The sequence below is a fragment of the Musa acuminata genome, chromosome BXJ1-9, assembly GCF_036884655.1.
Source record: "Musa acuminata AAA Group cultivar baxijiao chromosome BXJ1-9, Cavendish_Baxijiao_AAA, whole genome shotgun sequence".
Lineage (NCBI taxonomy): Eukaryota > Viridiplantae > Streptophyta > Magnoliopsida > Zingiberales > Musaceae > Musa > Musa acuminata.
In genome coordinates this window covers 8,224,916-8,249,093 of record NC_088335.1, presented here as the reverse complement: position 1 = coordinate 8,249,093, position 24,178 = coordinate 8,224,916, and the positions used below count along the sequence as shown (strand labels likewise).

General features: G+C 39.6%; 3 protein-coding genes across 3 annotated transcripts; 2 read left to right on the top strand and 1 right to left on the bottom strand.

Moving 5' to 3' along the window:
- The first annotated feature begins 340 nt into the window (after window positions 1-340).
- Window positions 341-7,135, top strand: LOC135594256 (pyrophosphate--fructose 6-phosphate 1-phosphotransferase subunit alpha-like). Its single transcript, XM_065084656.1, has 19 exons — window positions 341-465; window positions 1,282-1,454; window positions 2,120-2,232; window positions 3,361-3,435; window positions 3,780-3,893; window positions 3,969-4,036; window positions 4,203-4,286; window positions 4,441-4,494; window positions 4,862-4,942; window positions 5,063-5,156; window positions 5,241-5,314; window positions 5,460-5,570; window positions 5,657-5,701; window positions 5,792-5,848; window positions 5,949-6,053; window positions 6,139-6,255; window positions 6,360-6,460; window positions 6,622-6,787; window positions 6,927-7,135. Exons 1-19 carry the CDS (start codon window positions 376-378, stop codon window positions 7,053-7,055), a joined length of 1,851 nt encoding a protein of 616 aa, XP_064940728.1. The 5' UTR covers window positions 341-375; the 3' UTR covers window positions 7,056-7,135.
- A 313-nt stretch (window positions 7,136-7,448) lies between these two features.
- On the bottom strand, window positions 7,449-8,438 carry LOC103997817 (uncharacterized). The gene has a single exon (XM_009419142.2). It carries the CDS (start codon window positions 8,436-8,438, stop codon window positions 7,449-7,451), a length of 990 nt encoding a protein of 329 aa, XP_009417417.2.
- Window positions 8,439-14,356: 5,918 nt separating this feature from the next.
- Window positions 14,357-15,472, top strand: LOC135594255 (AT-hook motif nuclear-localized protein 25-like). The gene has a single exon (XM_065084655.1). The coding sequence runs from the start codon at window positions 14,505-14,507 to the stop codon at window positions 15,348-15,350; it is 846 nt and encodes a 281-aa protein (XP_064940727.1). The 5' UTR covers window positions 14,357-14,504; the 3' UTR covers window positions 15,351-15,472.
- The last annotated feature ends 8,706 nt before the right edge of the window (window positions 15,473-24,178 follow it).

Genomic DNA, 24,178 nt, shown 5'->3' with positions numbered 1-24,178 from the left:
TAAAATATGAATATATATTTTTTAAAGGAAATCGTCCTTAACTCTTTATTTTTTTTTAATTCTACCAATAACTAAATATTGTTCAATAAATAAATTTGGAAAGAAAGCAGTGGGTACATTCCCCGGTTAACGGGTTACATGCACCTCCTCGATGGGATCGGCCACTCGATACCATCGACGTGCTCAGGGACAGACCGAAACCCGTTTCCTCGGCACCGCACCGCCGCCGTGGCTCTTTCGTAAATACTGGCCAACTCTTTGGGGTTTCTCCGGGGAGCGGATGCGAAGGGTTGGTGGGGGGGTTTATATAACGCTTCTTCCAACCGGTAACGCTATAGGAGACGAGACGACAGAGGAAGAAGCAGAGCGACGACGATGGAATCGGACTACGGCGTCCCGCGAGACCTGTCGGGTCTACAGAAGCAGCGGGCTCTTTACCAGCCGGAACTCCCTCTATGCCTTCAGGTATACTCTTTGTCTCCTTCGCTATGGTTCGCTTCCGTCGAGATCTCCTCCGCCCTCCTCGTATTCTGTAATCTTTTGCTACCTTGTCTTCTATAATATAATTTTTTTGATCGAAGTGGTCGGTTCCGAGTAATTGGATCGTGGGGTTTCAGATCGTAATAAAAACTTCGATCCTTTCAAGTTCGGAACATTGTGATGTTTTTCTTGTTCTTGCGGCTGCATTCTCATTCCGATGGTTTTTAGTTTCGATACGACATAAGCGAGTGATCTTGAAGTCATAGTTCAACATAAGAGCGTACTCCTTTCTACTATACTAGTGTTTGGTCACCTATCATATTCCTCGCAGCAACTTCGCTGGGTCGGTGGACTGCCTCGTCCACTTTAGGAGAGCAAAGATATCTCTAAACCCTTTCAGGACAAATTTGTGTCTCATATGTGCCTTTCCTTCCATTATGTTTGGCGACTAGTTGCGACAAACCATAGGATATGATTTTTCCCCACAATCTGATTAGATTTGTGATGATACCCTGAGAAAGAAGCATTCTTGTTTAATATCACCGTTTAATTTTGCTGTGTCAATGTGGTACAGTATAGGGAAAAAAAACATGTATTATGGCATTTATCATATGTAAAATTGTTATCTAGGATCGAATAATTAGATGGCACAACTTCAGATCAAGATATTCGTTTATGGCGATCTTATACATGAATTCAGTACCCATACTGAATTTTTGTTTCAACTTTTTCCTTTCTTTCTCATATGTAGTGCACCATATTTTTCGTTCTGAATCTTTTTTCCTGTTGCATCTTTAACAGGGGACAACAGTTAGGGTTGAGTTTGGTGACACAACAATTGCTGCAGACCCTGCAGACGACCATGCTATCAGACAGGCCTTTCCTCACACATCTGGGCAACCTTTGGCTCATTTTTTGAGGGCTACCGCTAATGTTCCAGATGCACAGATAATAGAAGAGCATCCAGCTATCAGGTCCATACTGGTTTGCTAGATTTATTTGATTTTTCTGCCTAATTTGGATTGTATTTGATGAGAGAATGTTCTTCTGTCATTTGAATTTTATATGGTTATGGTCTCGAAGATCTAATTAGTCTTTTATTTACTCTTCAATACGGCTTTCTTGTCTCTTCCATGGCCTTAAACTTCTAGACAGGGACCAACAGTTTTATGATTCATTGTAATACTGACACTCGATTGCTAGAATAATTACACTTGGCTAGTCATTTAACAGATTTTATACATCACAGGGAAGTCATTTCTATAATATAATCTTTTCAGAAAAAGTTTTGAAGGACTTGTCATTCACTAGACTTCTTGTTTATATCGCTCTTTCTCACCATGAAACTTCATCGTTGGCAAGCATTTGTACATTTCTTGTCAAAAGTTCTATTTTTATCTGTAATATAAGCTTTTTTTATTAAGATTGTCACTGCGATGCAAAATAGAGATATTTTTTCATTACATATTTGTATCATTTTTGTGTAGCAGGTCAATTTTGAATTTGAGAATTATTTGCTTTATTAAGCCTTTTCTTAACCTTCTGGATTTGCTTATTTTGTCTAGTCCCCAACAGGTTTTGCTTAGTTCGACAACTTATCTTATCGAACATCATTTTATCTCTAAATCTTCTGATGCAGGGTGGGAATTGTATTTTGTGGGAGACAATCCCCAGGAGGACATAATGTAATTTGGGGTCTTTATAATGCCATTAAATCTCATAACCCAGAGAGCACATTATTTGGATTTGTTGGTAAGCATTTGTGTTATTCCCTCCCATCTTGATTGATCACTCTATTAAAAGTTTGCTCCTCGTTATATATATTTTAATTCGTTTGATATCATATATATTTGTGCCATCTCACTTAAACGTTTTTTCCCAATTAATTTCCCTTGGTTATTTAATATTTTAAACAGTTTTATGCTCTTTTATGGTAAAACAATTTATATAGTTTTGTAAAACATCCTGAATTTTATAGGGACTATATAATCAGTGGAGTCAAGTTCATCAATGAAAGAGTCATTTTCAGGGCACTATTTATGACTGTTCACACCAATCCCAATAATAACAATGTTTTTACTAGTTTGTATTCTCGGAGCTCAACTCTAGGTCCTCCCAGACAAAGTTGAGCTAAAACTTTAAGTCTTCCAAACTTTATTTCAACGATTCAAGCAGGAGAAGTGCCCAACCTTTGGATGAACTTACCTTAGTAACGATTACTTGAATCAAACATCCCCCATGGACTTCAAAAAAAATCCCCATGTACTTGTATATTTGGTGAAGTTCTGGCTGTATTATGTGGCTTTATCTTCCAAGCTAACACTTAACTTACAGATGCTCTTTCTCTCTCTCTCTGAGGTGTGTTTAGGTAGTTACCATTCCTTAGCTCTGACACTGAGATCAAGTTTGTGGGTTTGGCTATGAGATTTATGTGTTCTTGTGATTAATTGACTTATGAATAAAATTTTTAAGAATAGTGTGGTAGGAACAAGGATGATGAGATCAAAAACAGGGGCTATAAAGAAGAGAAATCACAATACTTATGGTGAGCTTGAGGATAAGACGAGCTAAAATCATCCAAGGCTTTACTAAAATATCTAAATTTAAGAGAAGATCTTTGAATATATATCAACAATGCAACTCAAAGAATTTTTGGAGAGAGAACTAGATCAAGGAAGAATCGGGCAGGAATAGTGGGAAAGGATGTAGCCCTTGAATAGTAATTGAATTTTTCCTCCAGCTAAGTGGCAGGAAAGTGTCCACATCGCAAATCCCAATAGATGTAATAGTTGTCTGTTTGTTCTTCATTCTAATTCTATCGTGTCATTGCTATGATTCTCATTTGCATTCGGGATAAAACAATTTATATTTTGTTTGTAGGTGGTACGGAGGGCTTATTTGCTAGGAGAATTCTGAAAATTACAGACGATATACTTTCCACATATAAAAATCAGGGTAAGTTACGTTGTTGCTTCATAGTTATATTCGTGTTGTTTCTATAGATTTAGGTGTTATAAATTACTTATGAAATGCTTGACAGTGGCACAATGAAGTTGAAATAGTACTGTGCTTGTCTAACTTGCACCGGAGCATGTTTCAAGTCATTTCTTTTAGGACAGATCCATTTCGCCATGTGCTGTGTTGCCTGTGTCACATCAACATGTAGGTGCAGATATGGCCTCCGAATCACGCTGACACTGTTGCGACATGATTCACACCTTACTATATGCAACCGCGAAATGGTTTGCTCTTTGTGCATATTCTCTTTTAAATTATGCATTTCTGTTTGACTTCTAAAGGTGGTTATGATTTGCTCGGACGGACGAAAGATCAAATAAGAACAAGTGAGCAAGTCAATGCTACAATGTCTGCGTGCCAAGAACCGAATTTAACCGGTCTTGTCATTATTGGTGGTGAGTCCAATGGCATAGCTAGGCAAGCTCAAAACAAATTATGTTGCTTACGTTCTGTTTCTTGTCCACTTTTAGGAGTTACATCCCACACAGATGCTGCTCAGCTAGCAGAGACCTTTGTGGAGTCCAAATGTCAAACAAAGGTTTCAGTTCTGCTACAGCTGTCTCGCTCTCTATCTCTCATTCTCTCTTTCTAGCAAAACAAACTTACCGTAACCCTATAAGTTCCTGAAACAGTCTCCTATATGTTGGGAGATGTTGTATCTCTTTTTTAGCTGTATACCTGAATACAATAGCGTATGTCGACAGGTAGTTGGAGTTCCTGTAACCTTGAACGGAGATCTCAAGAACCAATTTGTTGAGACAGACGTTGGGTTTGACACAATATGCAAGGTATTAATGCATTTTTGTGAACTATACTTTAATCGCGTAAACAAATTAACCATGTATAAAGACTCTTCGTCATTAATTTGACATCTTTTAGTACTTCTTGTGACTTGTCTTGAAGTATTAGTTTGAAGATTGCTTTTGGAAATTCTTTTCCCAGGTTAATTCGCAACTCATCAGCAATGTTTGTACAGATGCCCTTTCTGCAGAGAAGGTAACACCTTAATTTATGTGTTTTTTGGGTGAAGTAGTTCCTGCAGTTGCTTCACATTGTACTTGGCCTGCGCAGAGTTATCTTTATGCAAGTTCTAAATACTTAAGTGACGTATAGTTTTGTCATGGTGGGCAAGAAAGATGGGCTTTCTTTTTAATGTTAATTAAGCTGACACCGATGTGCTTTCTTGCTTGCTAAGAAATGAAATTTTGCTTTGGCTCTCCCTTTTTTGTTTGCGTTCTCTGGATGTTCGTTTTTTATTCCAATGAGTAGCTCGTTATTTACTTTCTTATTCAATATGGCTATCATCAGTCTCATGTCATCTTCAGCTGGTTTCATGTTCTGTCACTTACGTTTTACCTTGCAGTATTACTATTTTATTCGCTTGATGGGACGTAAGGCATCTCATGTGGCCTTAGAGTGTACTCTCCAGTCGCATCCAAACATGGTCAGTCTTTCATGCTATTTTTTATTATTTTTTTCCTCTACTTTATCCCATCTTTTCAACGGAGTCTGTTTGATATCATCTTGTGTATTTCATCTCAAATTACCCTTAATCTATTCCCAGGTTATCCTAGGTGAGGATGTTGCCGTATCGAAACTTACAATTTTTGACATAACAAAACAGATCTGCGATGCAGTCCAAGCCAGGGCAGAGAAAGGTAACATATAGAAGTGAGTACTGTTTCTTTTACTGATTAGCATGAAATACAGCGCAGTGACTTACCAATATGTTCTTGATGCAGACAAGTATCATGGTGTCATTCTTATCCCCGAGGGGCTAGTAGAAAGTATTCCAGAATTGTACGCCCTGCTCCAGGTACATGATCTGCTTCAGACTAATTTGTTTTATGGTATTTTGCCTAGGTTCGTATTGGAATGACTTCTATTTTTTTTACTTTTCTTCATCTAGTTGCGGATCATGGTTTCTGATGGACTGAGTATATTATTTGTAATTGCTTAAGGAAATCCACGGTCTTCATCGCCAAGGAGTTTCTGTTGAGACAATACCTTGTCAGCTTTCACCATGGGCATCCGCGTTGTTTGAATTTTTGCCACCATTTATGAGGAAACAGGTTACTTTTTTTTATTACTCGCAATCGCATATATATATATCTGATCCACCGAGGACTTTTCCCTGACGAGATCCTCGACTCCGCAGTTGGTTCTCCACCCGGAGTCTGATGACTCTGCACAACTTTCCCAGGTAAATCTCCACTAGTTGGACTAATAATGTAGAAGATATATTAAGCTCTACCATGCATCTACTCGTTTTGCTTAATTCATTTCTTTTCAGATCGAGACTGAAAGGCTGCTAGCCCATCTGGTGGAGACAGAAATGAACAGACGGTTGGTACGATAGGTTCATACTCGCTCTTTAAACATTATTCAAGATTTGTTTCTGATCAACCTTGTAAGGTAGAGAAATTTCATTTTACTAAATTGGTGTACAGAAAGAAGGCACATATATAGGAAAGAAGTTCAATGCAATCTGCCACTTTTTTGGATACCAAGCTCGGGGATCTTTGCCATCAAAATTCGATTGCGATTATGCCTATGTATGTTCTATTGAGTAGTATTTTGTTTTTTTTCTTGTGTTTTCTTTCCTTGTGAATGAGCCACTCATAGATCTGTACTGCATAGGCGCTTGGCCATGTCTGCTATCACATATTAGCTGCTGGTTTGAATGGTTACATGGCGACCATAACAAATCTGAAGAACCCTGTGAATAAGTGGAGGTGTGGAGCTGCTCCGATAACGGTAAAATTGTTTTATCTTTTTTACTTGTTTGCAAATAAATGGACACTGCTCTCTTATTTTACATTACACTCACTTGATAACACACTGTTTTGGCTGAACGCCAGGCAATGATGACTGTCAAGAGGTTATATGGCGCAGGAGCAACAGCTATCGGAAAGCCTGCCATCCATCCTGCCACAGTTGACTTGGAAGGAAAAGCCTATGAGTATGTCTTTACGACGTTGTATTAATACCTATTTTTGCAGCTAAGCCCTGTGAGAAGGTCTTCCTCTTAGGACATTATTGTTTTGTAATTATCGCTTTATTTCTGCACAATTCTGATGTTCGTTTTTCCTGCGAGAGATAATTTTGAACTTTTGGTTCCAGGTTGGTGAGGCTCAGAGCTTCCAGTTTTCTGATGGACGACATATATAGAAACCCAGGGCCAATCCAATTTGAAGGGCCGGGTGCTGATGCAAAGTCTATTTCGTTGTGCGTCGAAGACCAAGACTACATGGGCCGAATTAAATTGCTTCAGGAGTATTTGGATAAGGTCCATAACTTTCTCATTACATGATATATAATTTTTCCTTCATTTTTTAACCTTTATATATTGGAGCCATGGAATGGACAATATCCATGAACTACCCATAGAAAAGTTATCATGGAGGATTATTCTTATGTTTATACAGGTGAAAAGCATCGTTAAGCCTGGGTGTTCGCAGGATGTGCTGAAAGCAGCTTTGAGTGCTATGGCTTCGGTGACAGACGTGTTAGCGCTGATGTCTTCCTCCTCCATGAATGGGCAGACACCTCTCTGAGATGTTAGATTTGCTCCTTCTCTTCTTGTCTACTCTTCTTTTCCAGTTCCAACGAGTTAAAGCATTATAGTTTTTATTGAGATTCTGTGCCCCCCATTTGTACTTGGGAGTTGAATAATGGTTAAAGCACACTATAGTTTATTGAGAAACATTAGAGAACGTCAATACATAAATGGAATTTCCTTGAGATAAATACTAGATTATGTATGTATGTACACAAAAAAGCTTGAAAAAGACCGATATATTAACTTCTTTGACTGAACAAATTTGTCGCCGAAAAAAAAAAGAAGAATTTCTATGTCCACAATTCAAGGTGCAAAAAAAAAATTAAGGGAAGTAAATACGATCACCCAACCCGATTATAGTAGTCAAAGGCCATGGAAACTGCCACCGTTAGCGGTCAGACCACCCGCCGTCCACCTCCCCCTCCTCCTGTGCCACGTCCCGCACACCCACCACGCACGTGCTTTGCATGTGCTTCGGTGTTGCCTCCGTCTTGCCGACGGAGAGCGCATCGATGATAGGCCAGACGACCAGGATCGCCTCGCCGACTGCTGCTAACGTCGCGAACGCGACGGCAGCGGCGAGGGAGAGCCACTGGAACGCGGTGTCGCCAGGGTTGCAGAGCGTTGAGAAGGTGAGAGCAGCCACCTGGACGGAGAGTGCCCCAACCACCGTGGCGGAGAGCGCGTAAAGCCTCGCTCTCAGCCGCCGGTTTATGACCACCGACACCGCTCCCCACGAGGCGGAGATGAAGACCGGTACGTACACCGCGCCCAGTACCGCGAGGAGAACGGCGCCGATGAGCGGGTACGTGCACTGGTAGGCCGCGGCGGCGGAGGAAGAGATCGAAGTTACACCGCTGTCGCTGGGGCCGAAGAGGACGGGGGGGAGGCTAAGTCGGCGGAGGTCCCAGGTAGAGACGGTGAGGTAGAGAGAGTAAAGGGTGAGAAATGGGAGGGCGGAGACGAGCGCGGCGGCGATGGCGCCAGCGAATGCGGAGGCTGAGGAGGCTGGTTTGGGGCGGATGGAGGCGCGGAGGAGGAAGAGGACGACGGTGAGGAAGGCGGGCTCGGCTAGAGCCTGCGTGGCGACGAGGTGGGCGTGGCAGAGGATGTCCAGGCGGCGGCGGAAGGGGAGCGGGAGGCGACGTCGGAAGATTGGGGAGCGGAGGATGTCGGAGAGGGACCAGATGGAGGCGAAGAGGAGGAGGACGAGGCGGACGGACCAGAGCGGGTTGACGATGTCGTGGAGGCGCCTGCGGCAGAGGCGGCGTACACGAAGAACGGCTGCGGCGGAGGCAGCGGAGAGGACGAGGAGGGCGGAGCATACGACGGCAGCGGCCACGTCCTGGGGGGAGTCGGAGCGGTCGATCAGCCGCATGTCGTCACCCCCTCCGGCGAGGTCGTATCAGGTCTGGTCAACGCCAGTTTTCCCTCCCACGCTCCATTACGTGACTTCAGCAGCCGTCGTAGCCCTCGTCCTCCTCCTCCTCCTCCTCCTCCTCCCCGTCTTTCCCTATCTGTTTTGTTTGGTTGTTTCTTTTCGTTTTTAGCGCGCCACGAAACGAGAGGGAGGGAGGGAAGGGAGGAGGCGAGGACGAGCTGGTCGTGCACTCACCGTCCGTCTGGTCATCCCACGGTCCTCAACACTTTTGATTGGGTACGTGCCAACGTGCATACACCGTGCGAGTCTCGAGCGTACACAACCTGGACGACGATGGGGTACGTCATCCCGATTCCTCCGGACTACAGCTCTATCCGACCAGCACTTTGGTCTCCATCGGATGCAATCCATTCTGTTGGATCGTAGATCTTGTGGCTGTCCAACTCAGCCTTCCAAATCCCAAATCCCAAATCCATGGTTTTTGACTCGGGAAGAATGTGTACGCCCGTTGGCATCATCATCACTCCGACGAACAACTCGGTTTGTGCTGTGGTATTTCAGCTCCCATCTTCACAACCCAAACCCGTATCGTCTCATCACGAAGACGGACACTGAGAAAACTGTACCAGCCTAACCTAACAGCCATTCTTCTTCTATTGCAGGCTCAGTCCGCCGTTGTTGCATGCAGGATGTATGTTAGAAGGAGACGACGTCTAATTGACACCATAGGAGCTGTCAGGAACATTTTGGCCCGTGGCACTATTCTTTTGTAGCACCAATTGCACCCACATCCGTATATGAGGAGAAAAACTCGTCTCATGAAAGGATGAAAAGAGGTCGTCGACTAAAAGGACTTGCGGCTCGACTTGCCTCCGGCGAATCAGCTCGGAGAGAAACAAATAGGCACTTCAAGGCCTTACAAGGAAAAAGGAAGAGGAAGACTCCCCCCAATTCAAAGGATCTAGGAAAAGGGACTTTTAGTTTTATATTACTATAATAAAAGTTAAAATTTATGATTAGATATGATTTTATGATTAAATAAAATTTTAGTTTAACAGTTTTAGTCAAGATTGGGGGACTCCATTATACTTAGGTTAAAGTCTTCAATTTATTTTTTTCTATAAATCAAGGATTCATGTTGGCAGAGGAGCCGACTTCGTATGGAAGGTATAAAAATCACCCCCGGTAGATGTTGGGGGATAAGAAACATTATCCATAAAAATTAACTTAAGTTTCGGAGGGATTAAGTCGACCCCCCTCTCCGGCATTGACTTATTATGCATGAACTCAAAACCAAAAACCTCTTATGGATCCGTCAGAAAACACCCTATGAGATGATAACTACGATCCCTCGTCCATTCTCTGTGACACCTTCATTCCGAGTAACAATGCAAATGACCTTACACTATTGGGATCGAACCAAATCGTATCCCTTCCCAAGCCATGACATAAAAAGATGTAATATTTTAGGTATAATTTAAGAGAAAGAGATGAATTTGAATGAAGACTCAGATATCTACTATCATGCAGGAGATTATAAATTTTATTTTTATTAAGAGTTTTTATATTTGAAGTTTCTCTAGACTCTTTTTTATATGTTTTTATACCGATCATTTTTCATGAGAAATTTTCTAATATGGTAACATGAGTTTTTTTTTTAATTTCTAATGTAGCTTTTCGAATTTTCTAACATATATATTTTATTATTTTAGGATTTGGTTTTTTATTTTTTAATATAAATAAGAACGACTGAATCACATTCATTATTTTTAAATCTATATTTTATTATTAACTATTTACATCTATTTTGTAATTTTGCAAAAATAAATCCCCAAGCCAGCACATGTCTGTTGATCAGACGTGAATGGGTCGATTTGGTGAGAACCAACGCCATCAAACCCGTCTTTTTGCCGGTCAAGACCTAAATGGGGTCTCCTTTGGTCATTCGAGGATGAAGCCCGTTTCGTTGTTGAATAATATATGTCAACACAGGTTGGTTCCTCTTGCCCTGTGTATCGTCGCCACCTAATCTCAGGCAATATTTGAGTTTGATCTCGTAACCTATGATTTTGGAATCCTTAATTTCGATTTTATTAAATTTAAAATCAAAATCAAATCTATTCTAAACTATTCGTCTTCGATATATCAATTTTGATTGGTAAACAAAATTAAATTACTTCTTTAAGATTTGAATATAAATCATTAGACTTTTATGTTTAAAGTTTTGATTAGTAGATAATCAAATTTATTTATGTTAGTACACAAAACCATCGACGATGAGTGAGACAGTTCGATTGGTTTACTGTCGAAGGTGCAGGTCTTTCCTGATGACTCCTCCTTGCTGACAGAGGGAGCTAACATTGTCAGTCAACATAGAGAGCTTGTTGGGGGAGATAGTTCGCTGGGAGCAGCTTGACCTTGGTATGGTGAAGCCGGGTAGGAGAGCTGAATGTTCCTAGTTGCTGAGTTGCCTCCTGACCATGTCTTCGAATAGTGTCGAGGGGTCATGCACAACTGGTCGATACCGAGGACATCCCAGCTTAACCCCTCCAATGGTTAAGTTAGCGAAAGATGTAGATAAAGGAAGACAATAATATGAGCAGTGTAAATAAGAGAGTAGAGGGTTTTTGCCCGTCTCCCTTTTGTCTTAGAATCGAACTATAATCATAATCATTTTGATGATCATAGTTTCAATTCAATTTGATTGTAACTGAGCCAAGATTAATATTACATTTAATATTCAATTTATAATGTCAAGGATGATCTCGAAACTCATACTATCTTTTTCTCTCCTCAAATATCTTTCTAGTGTGCAACTCGTTGGTATAAATCATTTAATATTGAAACTCCAAATTTATGGAATCTAAATTCAATTATTCAGTCAAACATTTTGATTCTTAAGAACAAGAGGCTTGGATCAATGATGGATCTAATTTTAATAGGGATTCTAATATTTTCCTAAGTAACTTAATTGCCAACTCCCTGTGGTTTGTGTAGATAAATTTGTTTGGCAACCATCATTCCACATTGCTATCAACTTAGTGTTATGTTCTTATTATATCCAATGATTACATGATTCAATACAAGTCTAGCGAGATACGTAGACTCTTATCTTATATTACTAAATAATAATTCCCCATCATAAATATTATATTGAATGAAATAGGTCCTTCAATGTTCCCTCCAAGTTAGTCGGAATAGATTATACCATTTGAATCACTACTAGATCTGTTGTTGTTGTTACATACAACTTTGTCAGGGCTTCCTAGCCTATTATTATTAAATGTCTAGCTATTTTTTATTGCCTCTCAAGACTTAAAAGACATTTAGATTAAATGAGCCATCGGTTTATTATACTTTGGCTTAATAGAATAACAATTTTGACATGAGTAGTTTGAAAATATAATAGCTTTACTCAAAAGTATCAATGTAATTTTTGAGCTTAGATTACTCGTAACACCAACAAGAAAGCCAGTCGAAATCTCTCATATGTGTGATTATGATCTTCTATTAACTTTTGTTTAAATATATTTAAAAATAAATAAATAAATTTATATTTTTAAAATTATTAAAATTTCATAGATCAAATAAACTATATATATATATATATATATATATATATATATATATATATATATATATATAGACAAACATTGATTCGACTCTCCTAAAAAATCTCATTAAACCCAAAAGATTTAATTTAATAGGATTAAGGTCTATTTTAGTGCTTGTGATTTTGGTTATGAATATTTTAAGTTCTTATAGTTCACTCGTATCTAAAATAATCCATATATTTTCAAAAACATAACATATAAGCTACTCCCATCAAATCTTAGTTAACAAACATTAGAGTTTGTGACGTGTTGACTTATAATAAATCATTAATATAATGATACGTGTAAATAAAGTTTAAAAAAAACACATACTACTATCAATAGTGGGAGGAGGTGTTATCGTGGAAGCGACTACCGGCAACAGCATTGAACCATTGATGCCTAGCAGGGTGTCATATGCATGCGACCTCTCTCGCACTAACGATGAGCTTAGGAGCTTCCGATCCTATCTAAGGTTGATGTATCTTAATCAATTTGATGCTAGGCATGTAATGGTCTTTTGGTCCCTCTTCCTCTTTTTGAGTGTTTTCATCCCCACTGCCTCCCACTTCATCCTCTTTTGTACACCTACTCGTTACGCCTATAATGTGGTGATCCAACTCTCTCTCACCTCCGTCTCTGACTTTTCATACCTCTACCTCACTACCTTCGTCCACTGCTACAACCTCAACATCTTCCTCGATAAGCTAGTCAAGGAGAGAGAGCGGGTGCGGGAGGGCTACATGGACCAACTCAACAGCTCCTTTCACTTGCTCTCCGTCTTCATGATATCGTGCTTCATGGTGGAGGTGGCTTACAGGGTAAGGTGGTACTCATCAGAATCGGAGCGAGTATCATTCACAGCGACAAGCAATACCATGGTGGGCGATATGGTGGCATGTGCCCTTGAGTTGGCGAGCTAGATCTACCAGATGTCACTTGACAACTCCAGGGCACATGCCACCACGACGTTATTCGCAACTGCAAACAACACCCACTCTGATCCTGGCGAGTACCATCATACCTTGTAAGCCACCTCCCATATGAAAAGATAAATGTAGGAGAGGGCGGAGACGGAGGTGAGAGAGAACTGAACCATCACGTCATAAGCGTAATGGGTGAGGGCATAGGAGAGGACAAAGTGAGAGGCTATGGGGACAAAGACGCTTAAGAGAAGGAAGAGGGACAAAGAGACTGTTTCGTGCCTAGCGTCGAACTAGTCCACCTGAGATATAACCAAAAGCTCATAAGCTCATCGTTAGCGCGGGAGAGGTTACGCACATATGACGCCCTGTTAAGCGGTAGTGGCTCAGTGTTACTACTAGTGGTCGCTTTCACGATAACGTCTCTTCTTGTTATTGATGGAAGTCTCAGTTTTTTTTTAAAAATTTAAATTATACGTATCATTATATTAATGATCTACTGTGAGTCAACATGTAAGTAGACTCTAACGTTTGTTAACTCAAATTTAATAGGAATAACTTATATACTATATTTTTAAAAATATAAAAAAAAATTTAGACATAAATAAATTATAAAAATTTTAAAAAAATTATAATCAAAATTATAAGGATTAAAATGAATCTAAACCCAATTTAATACCAACTTGACCAAATGAAGTGGCAGCTCAAAGTCCATAAAGCGAGCTTAGGACACTACCGACGAAGACGACAACACACCACAAAAGATACTTCCTCCGTGTCTGCGTCCAGTACAAGTAGAATGGTCATTCTCTTCTTCATTTCATTGTGTGTGTGTGTGTGTCTCTCTCTCTCTCTCTACTCGCCCCATTCGGTCACTTTTGCATCCATCTCCTTCGATGCACAATTTCCACCATCCGTGGCTTGCACCTGTCAGAGGCAGACCTTTCCACTCAAAGCTCATCGTGGACTCAACCTCCATCCCTCAGGAGAAATATAAAACAGGAAGATAAAGAACGGAGTGCATCCTGCCGCTCTCTGTTGATAAGGTTTTCTGGCCTGTATCAGTGATCCATGTCGGAAAAGAAGCAGTCTTGCGTCGCTCTGTCTCTCTCTCTCTCTTCTTTTCAATTGCTTCCTTCTGCAGAAGACTGATGAGGTGAAAAGAGTGGCTCCATTGATGCATTGTCTTGGAGCTATTAACAGGAAAAGGTGGTAGATCGACTCGATTGAGTCAGTCCACCACAAGGAGGTTCTCTTTCGAATGGGCTCCAAGCCCTACACGTGAATTGGTATAGGAGAAAGAGAACCACAAAACACAGACAAAGATATTCTGTACTTTGTACTTTTTGATAGTAATACATATATAGAGGGAAGGAGAGATAGAGAGGCCGACGAAGACACAAAAGCTCGTGTGTTTTCTACGTTTGGTGAGAGAAGTCCGTAGAGGAAGCAGCCAACAGAAGCTTCACAAGAGATAGACAAGAGAGTGGTGAGAAGGCGAAGAAAAGCTGGCAAACAACTGGTGGGAGAGATTGGATGTGTTGGCGATGGCCGGAACGGAATCCGGGGGCAGAAGCGCCGGCACCGGAGGTTTCTCTCGCTACCTCCGCCCACCGCCACCTTCCGCGCACTTGCAACCGGAAAAATCGAAGCCCTCCCCGGAGAAAAGGACCAAGCTTTCCCCCAACCACGGCGGCGACCAACAGGCCGCTACGTCGGCCGCGGCAGGTTCCTCCGTAGGCCCCATTCGTCGCCCACGCGGGCGTCCCCCTGGCTCCAAGAACAAGCCGAAACCCCCCATCGTCGTCACGCGCGACAGCCCCAACGCGCTCCGCTCCCACGTGATCGAGGTCGCCAACGGAGCCGACGTGGTTGAGTGCGTCGCCGAGTACGCGCGGCGGCGCGTTCGTGGAGTGAGCGTCCTGAGTGGCGGCGGGGCCGTCGCCAACGTCGCACTCCGCCAGCCTGGGGCGTCGCCTCCTGGCAGCGTCGTGGCGACGCTGAGAGGGCGGTTCGAGATCCTGTCACTCACGGGAACTGTTCTGCCGCCGCCAGCACCGCCCGGCGCCGGTAGCCTGACCGTATTTTTAGCCGGTGGTAATCAGGGGCAAGTCGTGGGGGGTAGCGTCGTGGGGCCGCTGGTGGCAGCCGGGCCGGTGGTGCTGACGGCGGCGTGCTTCTCGAACGCGGTGTACGAGCGGCTGCCTTTGGAGGAGTGCGAGGAAGCTGCTGCTGCGGCCGAGCAGGGTCAGCAACCGGTGGTGTCGCAGTCCTCTGGCGCTACCGGTGCCGGCGGCGAGCGTGGCGGAAGTGACGGTGTGCCGTTCTACAACTTGGGAGGAAGTTATCCGTTTGCAGGCGATGCTTTTGGAGGGTTCAGGCCACCATTCTGATTACTGCTGACTGATCACATCCAATGCCACTAAAGAAGAAGAAGACGATGACGATGAGAATTAAGGAGAAAGAAATCATTTAGATGTCATGATGAAATAAGAAGTCATTGAGTTGCTTTTTCTTGTTTTGTTATGCTGGTTTTGATCTCGGCTGCTAGTAGACATCAAATTAATGTGCCATTGTTCTTATGATCACTGAGTGATGATATGAATGCAAAACGAGATCTAGGTTCGAGATGAAGGAAGCTTCTCTCGGTGATGTTGCTCCCAAGAAGACCAACGATTGCTGGCGGTGGGTAATGCGAGATGGTGAAACAGAGAAGAGAAGGCCGTGAAGAGACAACTCATGCAGACTCTGCTGAAGAATGGGATTCGCCGATTCCCGTGGTGAGTACAGTATTTATGTTTGCAAGTCGATCTTACAAAGTCTCCTCTCTCTCACATCTACGAGCGTCGTGCAGAAGACTCTGCCAAGTCTCCATCTCGGAGGCTTCTCTCACACTGTCTATGCTGGCACTACTATGTTCTGTGCTATCTGCTCATCCTGAAATGACCGTTCACAGGGGTTACGGTGTTTTTATCTTCTGCTATTTGATCTTCTCTACATGAGGACCTGCCTTTTTGTTCGTTGGCTTGACAGAAGAACCCCTCTCCTTTTGGTCCCCTATCTTTGTTGGGAAAATGGGAGTAAAGATGTGCAAGTAAATGCTGTCAACTCTCCTTTCTGCTAGGCAGTGGTAGACGACGAGTTAGACTGAGTTCGAAGGCGCAGCTGTGCTGCCATTTATTGGCCACGGAAGGGAAACTGACAATATTATATTGACTGCAGACCGGAAGATTCACACGGCTTCTTTGGTCTTTTGTCTTCCCAAGTTGGAGGGTTTCTACTTTGATCGGTTCTAAACGAATCGCAACTTTAGAACTCTGTTGATAACGTTGAATTAGATAGGAAAAAAAAAAGGTAAAGCTATGATTCAAATGAAGAGAAAGAATAAGATAAAATATTTTATGTTTTACTTAAAAAAATTATATTTTTTATGATCCAATATATGATATTTATATAATTTCTATAGATATATTATATTTATTAGTCTTAATATGAATCTTTTGTTCTGAAAGATTCTTTCACGAAATAGTTAAATTAGTTTATTCTTTTATAAGTCTTTATTGTCTTTCATCTCTTGATATAATAAATTTCTTCATGATGATTTGATAAATTTAATCTCTCCTTAAATTTGTTTCATCTCAAGTTTCTTTATAAGTTATTTAAATATTTTATAATTTGAGAGATTTTACGAGTATATCGATCACTTATTCATTTGCTTGACATGAATTAGATCCACTTCTTTGTTTTTAATATGGTCTCTTATAAAATGAAATATTATATCGATATGTTTCGATCTTTTATGATAGACTATATTATTGACAAAGGCAACAATTGATTTGTTATTAACATGAATCTTAATTGATTTCTCATACGATATAAGAAGTTCTTGAAGTAGTCTTTTTAATCATATTGCATGACAAACAAAAGAAGATGCCACTATATATTCTGCTTCACAACTTCATTTTTTTTTAGTAATGATATATATATATTTTAAGAACATGTGAATATAACTTCATCAAAATAAAATACAAATTTGATTGTACTTTTCAGATCACTATCATTGTATCAAATGAGCTCTTACCTTTTAGACGATGAATAGAAACATTTCATACTCAATTATTCTTTAATAAATCATTAAAAAAATTTTAACGACCTTTAAATGAGATGTCTTAGAAGTTTCCATATTTCTACTTATTAAACTAACTCCAAATAGTATATCAGTGCATATTTATGTAAATATTTAGAAAAATTATTTTGAATAAAATAAATATTTATCCAATAATTTTATGCTCGTGGGGCTTGTTTAAGCTCATAAAAAACTCTCTTTAATTTGTATATCTTATCTTTTTGTTCATGAATAATAAAATCACGTGGTTGTTCAATATATACCTCTTCTTTAATAAATATATTAAGAAATACTGATTTGGCATCTATTTATAATTTTTTTTTTATTTTATTTGAGTTGTTAGGGAGATTAGTAACCTTACTATCTTTGGTTGAGCAACTAATGCAAATACCTCTTAATAGTCGATCCTATATTGTTATTTGTATTTTTTTATAAGCAATCGGGCTTTATATTTCTCTGCCTCCCATTGTGTAATTTTTTTTTGTTTTAATGATTCACTTAGCATCGATTGCTTATTGATTTTTTAGAAGTATAATAAGCTCTCATTTATCATTTTTATTAATAGTATAAATTTTTTTATTTATAGCTTATCGTTATTTTGGTTCTCTACAAGATTCTTCAAAGGTTAATGGATTATATCATATAAAAAGATAAAATAAAGAAAGTTCATCATCGTTAGTATCAATCCTTCAGAGTCACATCATATAACTCCTGAATTATTCTTATCATTCTTACAATTAAACTTCTTAAATCATGTGACGTAGCCGATCTAGGTGATGATTCAAGCAAAAACTCTTCGAGTTTGCTTGTATTATGTCATCCTCTTCTGAAGTTGTAGTTTTCTTATGCTGCTCATTATTTTTTCAATTTTAAATCTATTATTCATTAAACCCAACATCTCTTGATACAACTTTGTTTGTAATAATAGTGTAGAGTTTATAACCACTAAAATTATAAGTATAACTTAATAATATGCATTTTTTACTTTTATCCTCTTCTCTTTTCCTTTGGTATCTTAGCAAATATAATATTTCTGTAAATTCTCAAATAATTGACTATTGGTTTTTATAAACTTTATACTTCTTCTGGAACAAATTTAAAGTTAGATCATTAAGGTATAGTGGATGAAATGAAATATAATGTTGCCAAGATAACTAGTTCAAAAAATATCATAAGTCACACATGTAATTTGAAGCTCTTATATTTAGATATCATATCAGACTGGTCTTCATTCAAATTGTCATAAGTCATTAGCAAAATAGTATTTTCATTCTTCTCTTCTTTCTCAATAAAATTTATCTTATTATCTTGATTATTATGATTATAATAATATTCAAATGAGTAGTGTCCATATCTTCTACTAATATAATATTATATTTTAAAATTCTTAGAATTTTTGCCATTTCCATGGCTTAAGTCACATTCTCGACTATAACCTTAATATCTTTGTTTAGAATTTTCTCTATCACTTACGGAGATTCTTGATTAGTTTAATTTCTGCCATCTTTTCCTTTTTGTCTATGATATCATCCTCTTTAAGATTTTAATTTACTTTTATTTTCAAGAGTAAGCTTGATTTATAGTGCTTGCTCTATATATTTTTCTTCTTCTCTTTTTGGATGTCTTTATTCATGAACTTGGAGAGAATACATTAGTTGTTCTAAAATATTTATTCCAAATCTTTAGACTCTTTAATTACTACAATAATAAATCAAACTTTGGATATAGAGATCTTAGTATTTTTTGTTACTCTTTATTCACTTATTTGTTCACCATTTCATCTCACTTGATGAATAACATAATTGATTTTTGAGAAGTAATCACAAATATATTTAGAAGTACTATAATTTTTCAAAAGCTCATAAAACTTATAGATGAAACTTTTTTACCTTATCAACATAGATGAATGCTTTTTGAAGTATTTATTAGAGTGATGATAATCAAACCCTTGGTTAATCGTGAACAAAACTTTTTTTCTTATTCTTCCTTTTATCTTTAAGTTGTTTTTTTACTTTTGCTTTCATTGCTCATTTTTTTTGGATTTGGTTTAATAAATCCGTCTTCTATAAACTCTCATATATCTTGAAAGTCTAAAGAATCTTCATTTGGATGTACTATGTATCATATTTTTCTTTTGTCAATTTAGGGATTTAAAGTTGAATGATATTTAAGGAAAAAACCATAGCTTAATCTATGCTTTGATACTAAATATCGAACTAGATATGGATAAAAGATAGAGTTATCACATAAACGAAGGATAAGAATAAGATAAAATATTCTATATTTTACTCCAAAACTCCCCCCAACACATAGGATTTATATAGTTCACGTACATATATAACATTCATTATCTTTAATATGAATTTTTCCTTTTTAATAGAATTTTTAAAGAATCAATAGTTAATATTTATTTTCTAATATGTTTCACCTCTTAATACAATGAATTTTTTTTTATGATGGTTTAATTCCAACGGATAAAACATATATGTTTAAGCTGTCAGATGATCACATCGCCATGCGTCGTTGTGTGTGTGTGAGAGAGAGATGCAGAAATTGTGAACGCGTCCTACAAATTATGGGATATGACTTTGGCAGATGTACTACCGGTAAAACTTACTAAACAAGATGCCGAGAGGTCGAAAATGGTCGAACATCCCTCCTTAGCGCTGAAACTAATAGAGGCAAGGCAAGATTGTTGCTACAGCTCTTTGATCGCAACAGTAGATCGGTGTCTTCCTATTCTGCTAACCAATTCAATTATGCAATCGTATATAATCAATCACATTGCTTCTCGACATTTGTATTTTGTTGTCGTCAGTTTTTTTTTAATATTATCATCTACGTTTTCTTTTTTCACTATTTACAAAGCTCTTGCTTTTGATCATCTCTTTAAAAATAATAAAATATTTTTATTATTATTTATAGCCTCAATATTATTAATTTTTTTTATTTTCACATTCCCTTATTTCATCCTTGTTGTTATTGACATCATTGTCGCTGACTTTACTCGTTGTGAATATTGCTCGTCATCCTTTTGACGCCTCTTTGCTCGTTGTTGATGCTTATCGCAAGTGTAGTCAAAGACAACGTTGCTCGTCGTCTCTCCACATATTGTCAATACCAATGTTGCCTGCTATTATCGTTGAAGATGCTCACTGTTAATGTCACCCAATGTCGTCCAACCTAGCTCGTTGCGCCCTTGGTGTTGTCCTTTGAGTAGGATATTTATGTTTATTTACAAAGTGATAGTTTAAAAATATCAAAAAAATAAAATTATAAATAGTAAAAATAGGGTTGTAAATGTTCATTTTAATTTTGTTTAGTGATTTCCTTGAGAAAGTCTTTCTTTTTGTGTTTTTTCGAAAAGTATCCTTAGTTTTTTTTTGATTTTTTTAAATATCATAAATGATCCGTTGTCATCAATGTCTCTTTCTTATTTTGTCGAGGTAGTCGCGCACGCAATAAAAGCAATAACAAAGGAGGCGATGGGGTGAAAGTAATAGATTCTCGTGGCAGAACAAACGTGATCATTACATAGTGAAAGACTTGGACGATCGATGATGTCCGCCCAACGAAGAAGATGGGGGTAAAAAAATCATACTGAGGGATCACCAAATAAAGAACTTTGACCATCCAAACTACTAACCATAGCAATGTGACTAATACAACTTTAAACTTGCCCAGATATCTAAAGTAGGTTCCTCAACGATCACCTTTTCTCCGATTTGATGGAGAAAAGGTAGGTGTCAGCAGCTTCAATTCCCTCTAATAAAGCTGGAGTTTCAATCATACATGGTTAATTGCCGCTCAAGTTTCCGGGAAGGATGTCACAGCGAGGTGCGTCTACGCTGGTTCAGCAGATAGCTAGGCAAGGCGGCTGGGGAAGGAGAAAACGATAGGCTGCTCCATTTCTGCGTTCTTGCCTCCCCCAGTTGTCCGGTCAACCATGGTCGGTATTCTATACATTATAATGGCCGGGCGCTCCAAAGTCGTCCCTTATCACATCAGATCCACAGTTCCCTTTGTCTTTTGGTGTAGGAAGTCAATTTCTCTAGAGGAGAGTTAAGAAGGGTGTAAGAAGAAGAAGCCGTAGGATTCTTTGGAGCCTGTTGGATGTTTAGTCAAAATAAAACATCACAAATGTCCCAAATGACATGTAAAATAAAAAATAAATAAATTAACAAGCTCTTGGGAAGTCACGATTCACAAAAGTGTGACACTCAAACAATTCAACAAAGAGAATAGAGAGACTTTGAATAATAAACATATAATCGCAAGTCTAACAACGATAGTTATGTGATTAGTTGATAAACCTATGCATATGATTTGTATATGTACTCTTTGTTTTTAAATGGATCGCTGATACCACTCTAATGTCTCATTTAGTTTTGTGCCACTTGAGGTTCTCACTCAGGCTTGAAGAATTCAACCCGCGACACACAAAAGCGAGATTTGAGCGAAGCAACGTAGCCTACAAAAGCTGGGGGAAAATACATAAAAATCAAATAATACACAAAGCTAAGCAGCTGCCAAAGCGACGACTAGTCCTCCTCCACAATATGCTCCTCTGATATCGAAAGAAGAGAGCAGTGATAGGGAAGATGTCCCAAGAACAAACAAGTTGACCGGGTGAGATAAATCCAATGACATGGAAGCTACAGAGTGGAGCAGGAACCTCACGCTGTTCTATCTCTGAAATCAAGTTCAGTTAACTATAAACGAGAGAATATCCCAGAACTTACTTGTATCTGTTGATCTGACTCTCACATATATACAACACGATATTGGAAACAATAAGACCAAACGTAGGACCTTCTCTTCTCTGACGCGGTTGAGTGGAGGCAAGATAAGAGGAGGAATGAGGGAAGAGAGGAACAGAGGAATAGAACCCGTGAGGAGCCAATCGATCGGCGTCCACTTACCGCAAGCTATACAACTTGCACTTTTAGCTCGCTTGACGACCGGGAACGGTGGAGACCTCGTTCGCTGACATGGAGGACCTCTTTATGAACTCCAAGCAATCAGCTATCGCCTCGGTGTAGAAGGAGTTCGATCCACCGCATGATCTTAGACGACACTCGATTTGACCGCCATGCCGTCCCTCCGACACGAAGCCTCTCCGGCTGCCGCTGTTGCTGGACGGCCACCGCGAACCATTTCGCCGGAATCCTCTCTTTGCGACATGCAGGCATCTGCTGAAGAGACTCCAGAGAGTACAGAGCCTGTCTCGTAGAAGGGGAACCGCGAAGCGGTTTGCGCCGAGTCGGAAACCTCTCCTTGTCCGCCACCGTCGGCCTAGCCTACTGTAGCTTTGCTCACCCATTTCCCCCGCTGCCAAGGTGCTCCGGCACTGTCTCCCGGTTGATATAAGTCAATGCTTGTGTGTGGTCATTGGAAGCGGGGCGATGAAGGAACACAGAAGATGGGGGTGGGTGGGTTTGAATAACATTTTGAAAGCCGCTTTTGATTTGCAAATCAAAGGTACAAGCGATTACATATATGTCAATTAAGATGACAGTGGCGCTGGTTGCACTCTTTTCTATGGGTTTATAAATGCCACGTTTTCTGCATGATGCGACGTGGAGGGCTATATCTAATGATGATGATGATGATCCACGGCGATGGATTTGGGGGTGTAGGGACAACTTGATCGTTTCCTTTACCTTGTACTCTATTACAACCAGAGCTGGTTGTGTGTTGGTATCGGTGCCGAACGCGCGTGTGCACCTTCCGCACCACTCGTGTGGGACGGTCGAGTTGGTGGATGGTCGGAGACTTGTGTGACATACGGAAACCGCACGCTTGCTTCGACTCAATCTTTGAGTCCTGAGGTTGCTCACCTGTCCTCTCTGCCTCCCTTTCTTCCAGGCGTTTCCGAAGATGACACGAACCTCTGGGTAATTTAACCTGCGCCAATGGAGGTGGATTATAGGCATGCAGATGGATCTTGCTTGGTTTGAGGTTTCTTCTTTGGATCATAATAGTTGGGACGCACCGGAACGAGTTGCAGATATGCGTCGTCTTGTTGGCCATTATATCTACCATCGATAGGCAAAATCTGATCTGATGCGGAAAGTGAAAGACCCACCACGTTCATCACATTCATTTCGTAAGATCTGAAGTGAGACGAAGACGAAGACGAAGACTCCGCTTGCAATCGCCAGCCTCAAATTAGTTCGCGGTTGGATAGTTTATATATCAGAAACAAATTAAGAAGCACATATCTTTTATTATCAAATGGATTCAAAGAATCTCTTCCTGCAACATATGTCTTTTATCATCAAATGGATTCAAAGAATCTCTTCCTGCAACATATGTCGTTCTCATAACACTAGGACAAATCACATCCGTATAATAACATGAAAAGAAAAGCACAAAGCAGATTCAGAGCTTTATTTCTTTCAGTTGCTCATTCCTCCGGAGCTGTAGCTTATAAGAAGGTGGTATGTCTTCTAACTTCGACGTCAGAGGAGAGGAGGATCATCCAAGAACCTCTGATGCCTTTTGCTTTCACTGGTCTTTTCCGACGCTTTATGATGGACGTGTTTTTCGAGTTTAATTAGCAATCCCCTGAGTGATCTTTTTCTAAATGCTGCTTAAAGAAAGAAAAACAAGTATAATAGCTTAGATTTCTCCTCTTCTATTACAAGTCACAACATGATTCATTACAAGTCAAAGTCCATCGAGAATCATATTGATTTTTGGCAACAATTCTCCATCAAAGCTCTCTTTCTCCCTTACAAAAAGAATCCATCGAGAAGCTAGAATTGCTGCTTTCTCTTTTCCTTTTTTTTTTTGAAGATCACATCAGTAAGACAATGATCCCAGGTCATTAAATAAAGAGATAGAGAAAGTCATATCATTATATGTATATATTATCTGGTGGATGTCAATGACATCTCAATAAGTTTGGTTCAATTCCATGCTGCGTAGGCAATTGACATGAGATGATCAAGAGAATGACTCAAGTGTACATAAAAAAATCTATCAAATAATAATAATTCGTGAGCTAAAATATTCTCCCTTAGATCTATTACTTTAACAATAAGATGACTATCATACTAGTTGGTCTCACATCCTTTGTGCTGATCAGAT

Bases quoted from the DNA above. Each gene is read 5' to 3' on its own strand.
- LOC135594255 (XM_065084655.1), top strand. From the start codon at position 14,505: ATGGCCGGAACGGAATCCGGGGGCAGAAGCGCCGGCACCGGAGGTTTC.
- LOC103997817 (XM_009419142.2), bottom strand. From the start codon at position 8,438: ATGCGGCTGATCGACCGCTCCGACTCCCCCCAGGACGTGGCCGCTGCC.
- LOC135594256 (XM_065084656.1), top strand. From the start codon at position 376: ATGGAATCGGACTACGGCGTCCCGCGAGACCTGTCGGGTCTACAGAAG. The intron at 4,495-4,861 runs GTAACACCTTAA...TTTACCTTGCAG, and splicing joins ATGCCCTTTCTGCAGAGAAG to TATTACTATTTTATTCGCTT. The intron at 6,788-6,926 runs GTCCATAACTTT...ATGTTTATACAG, and splicing joins TTCAGGAGTATTTGGATAAG to GTGAAAAGCATCGTTAAGCC.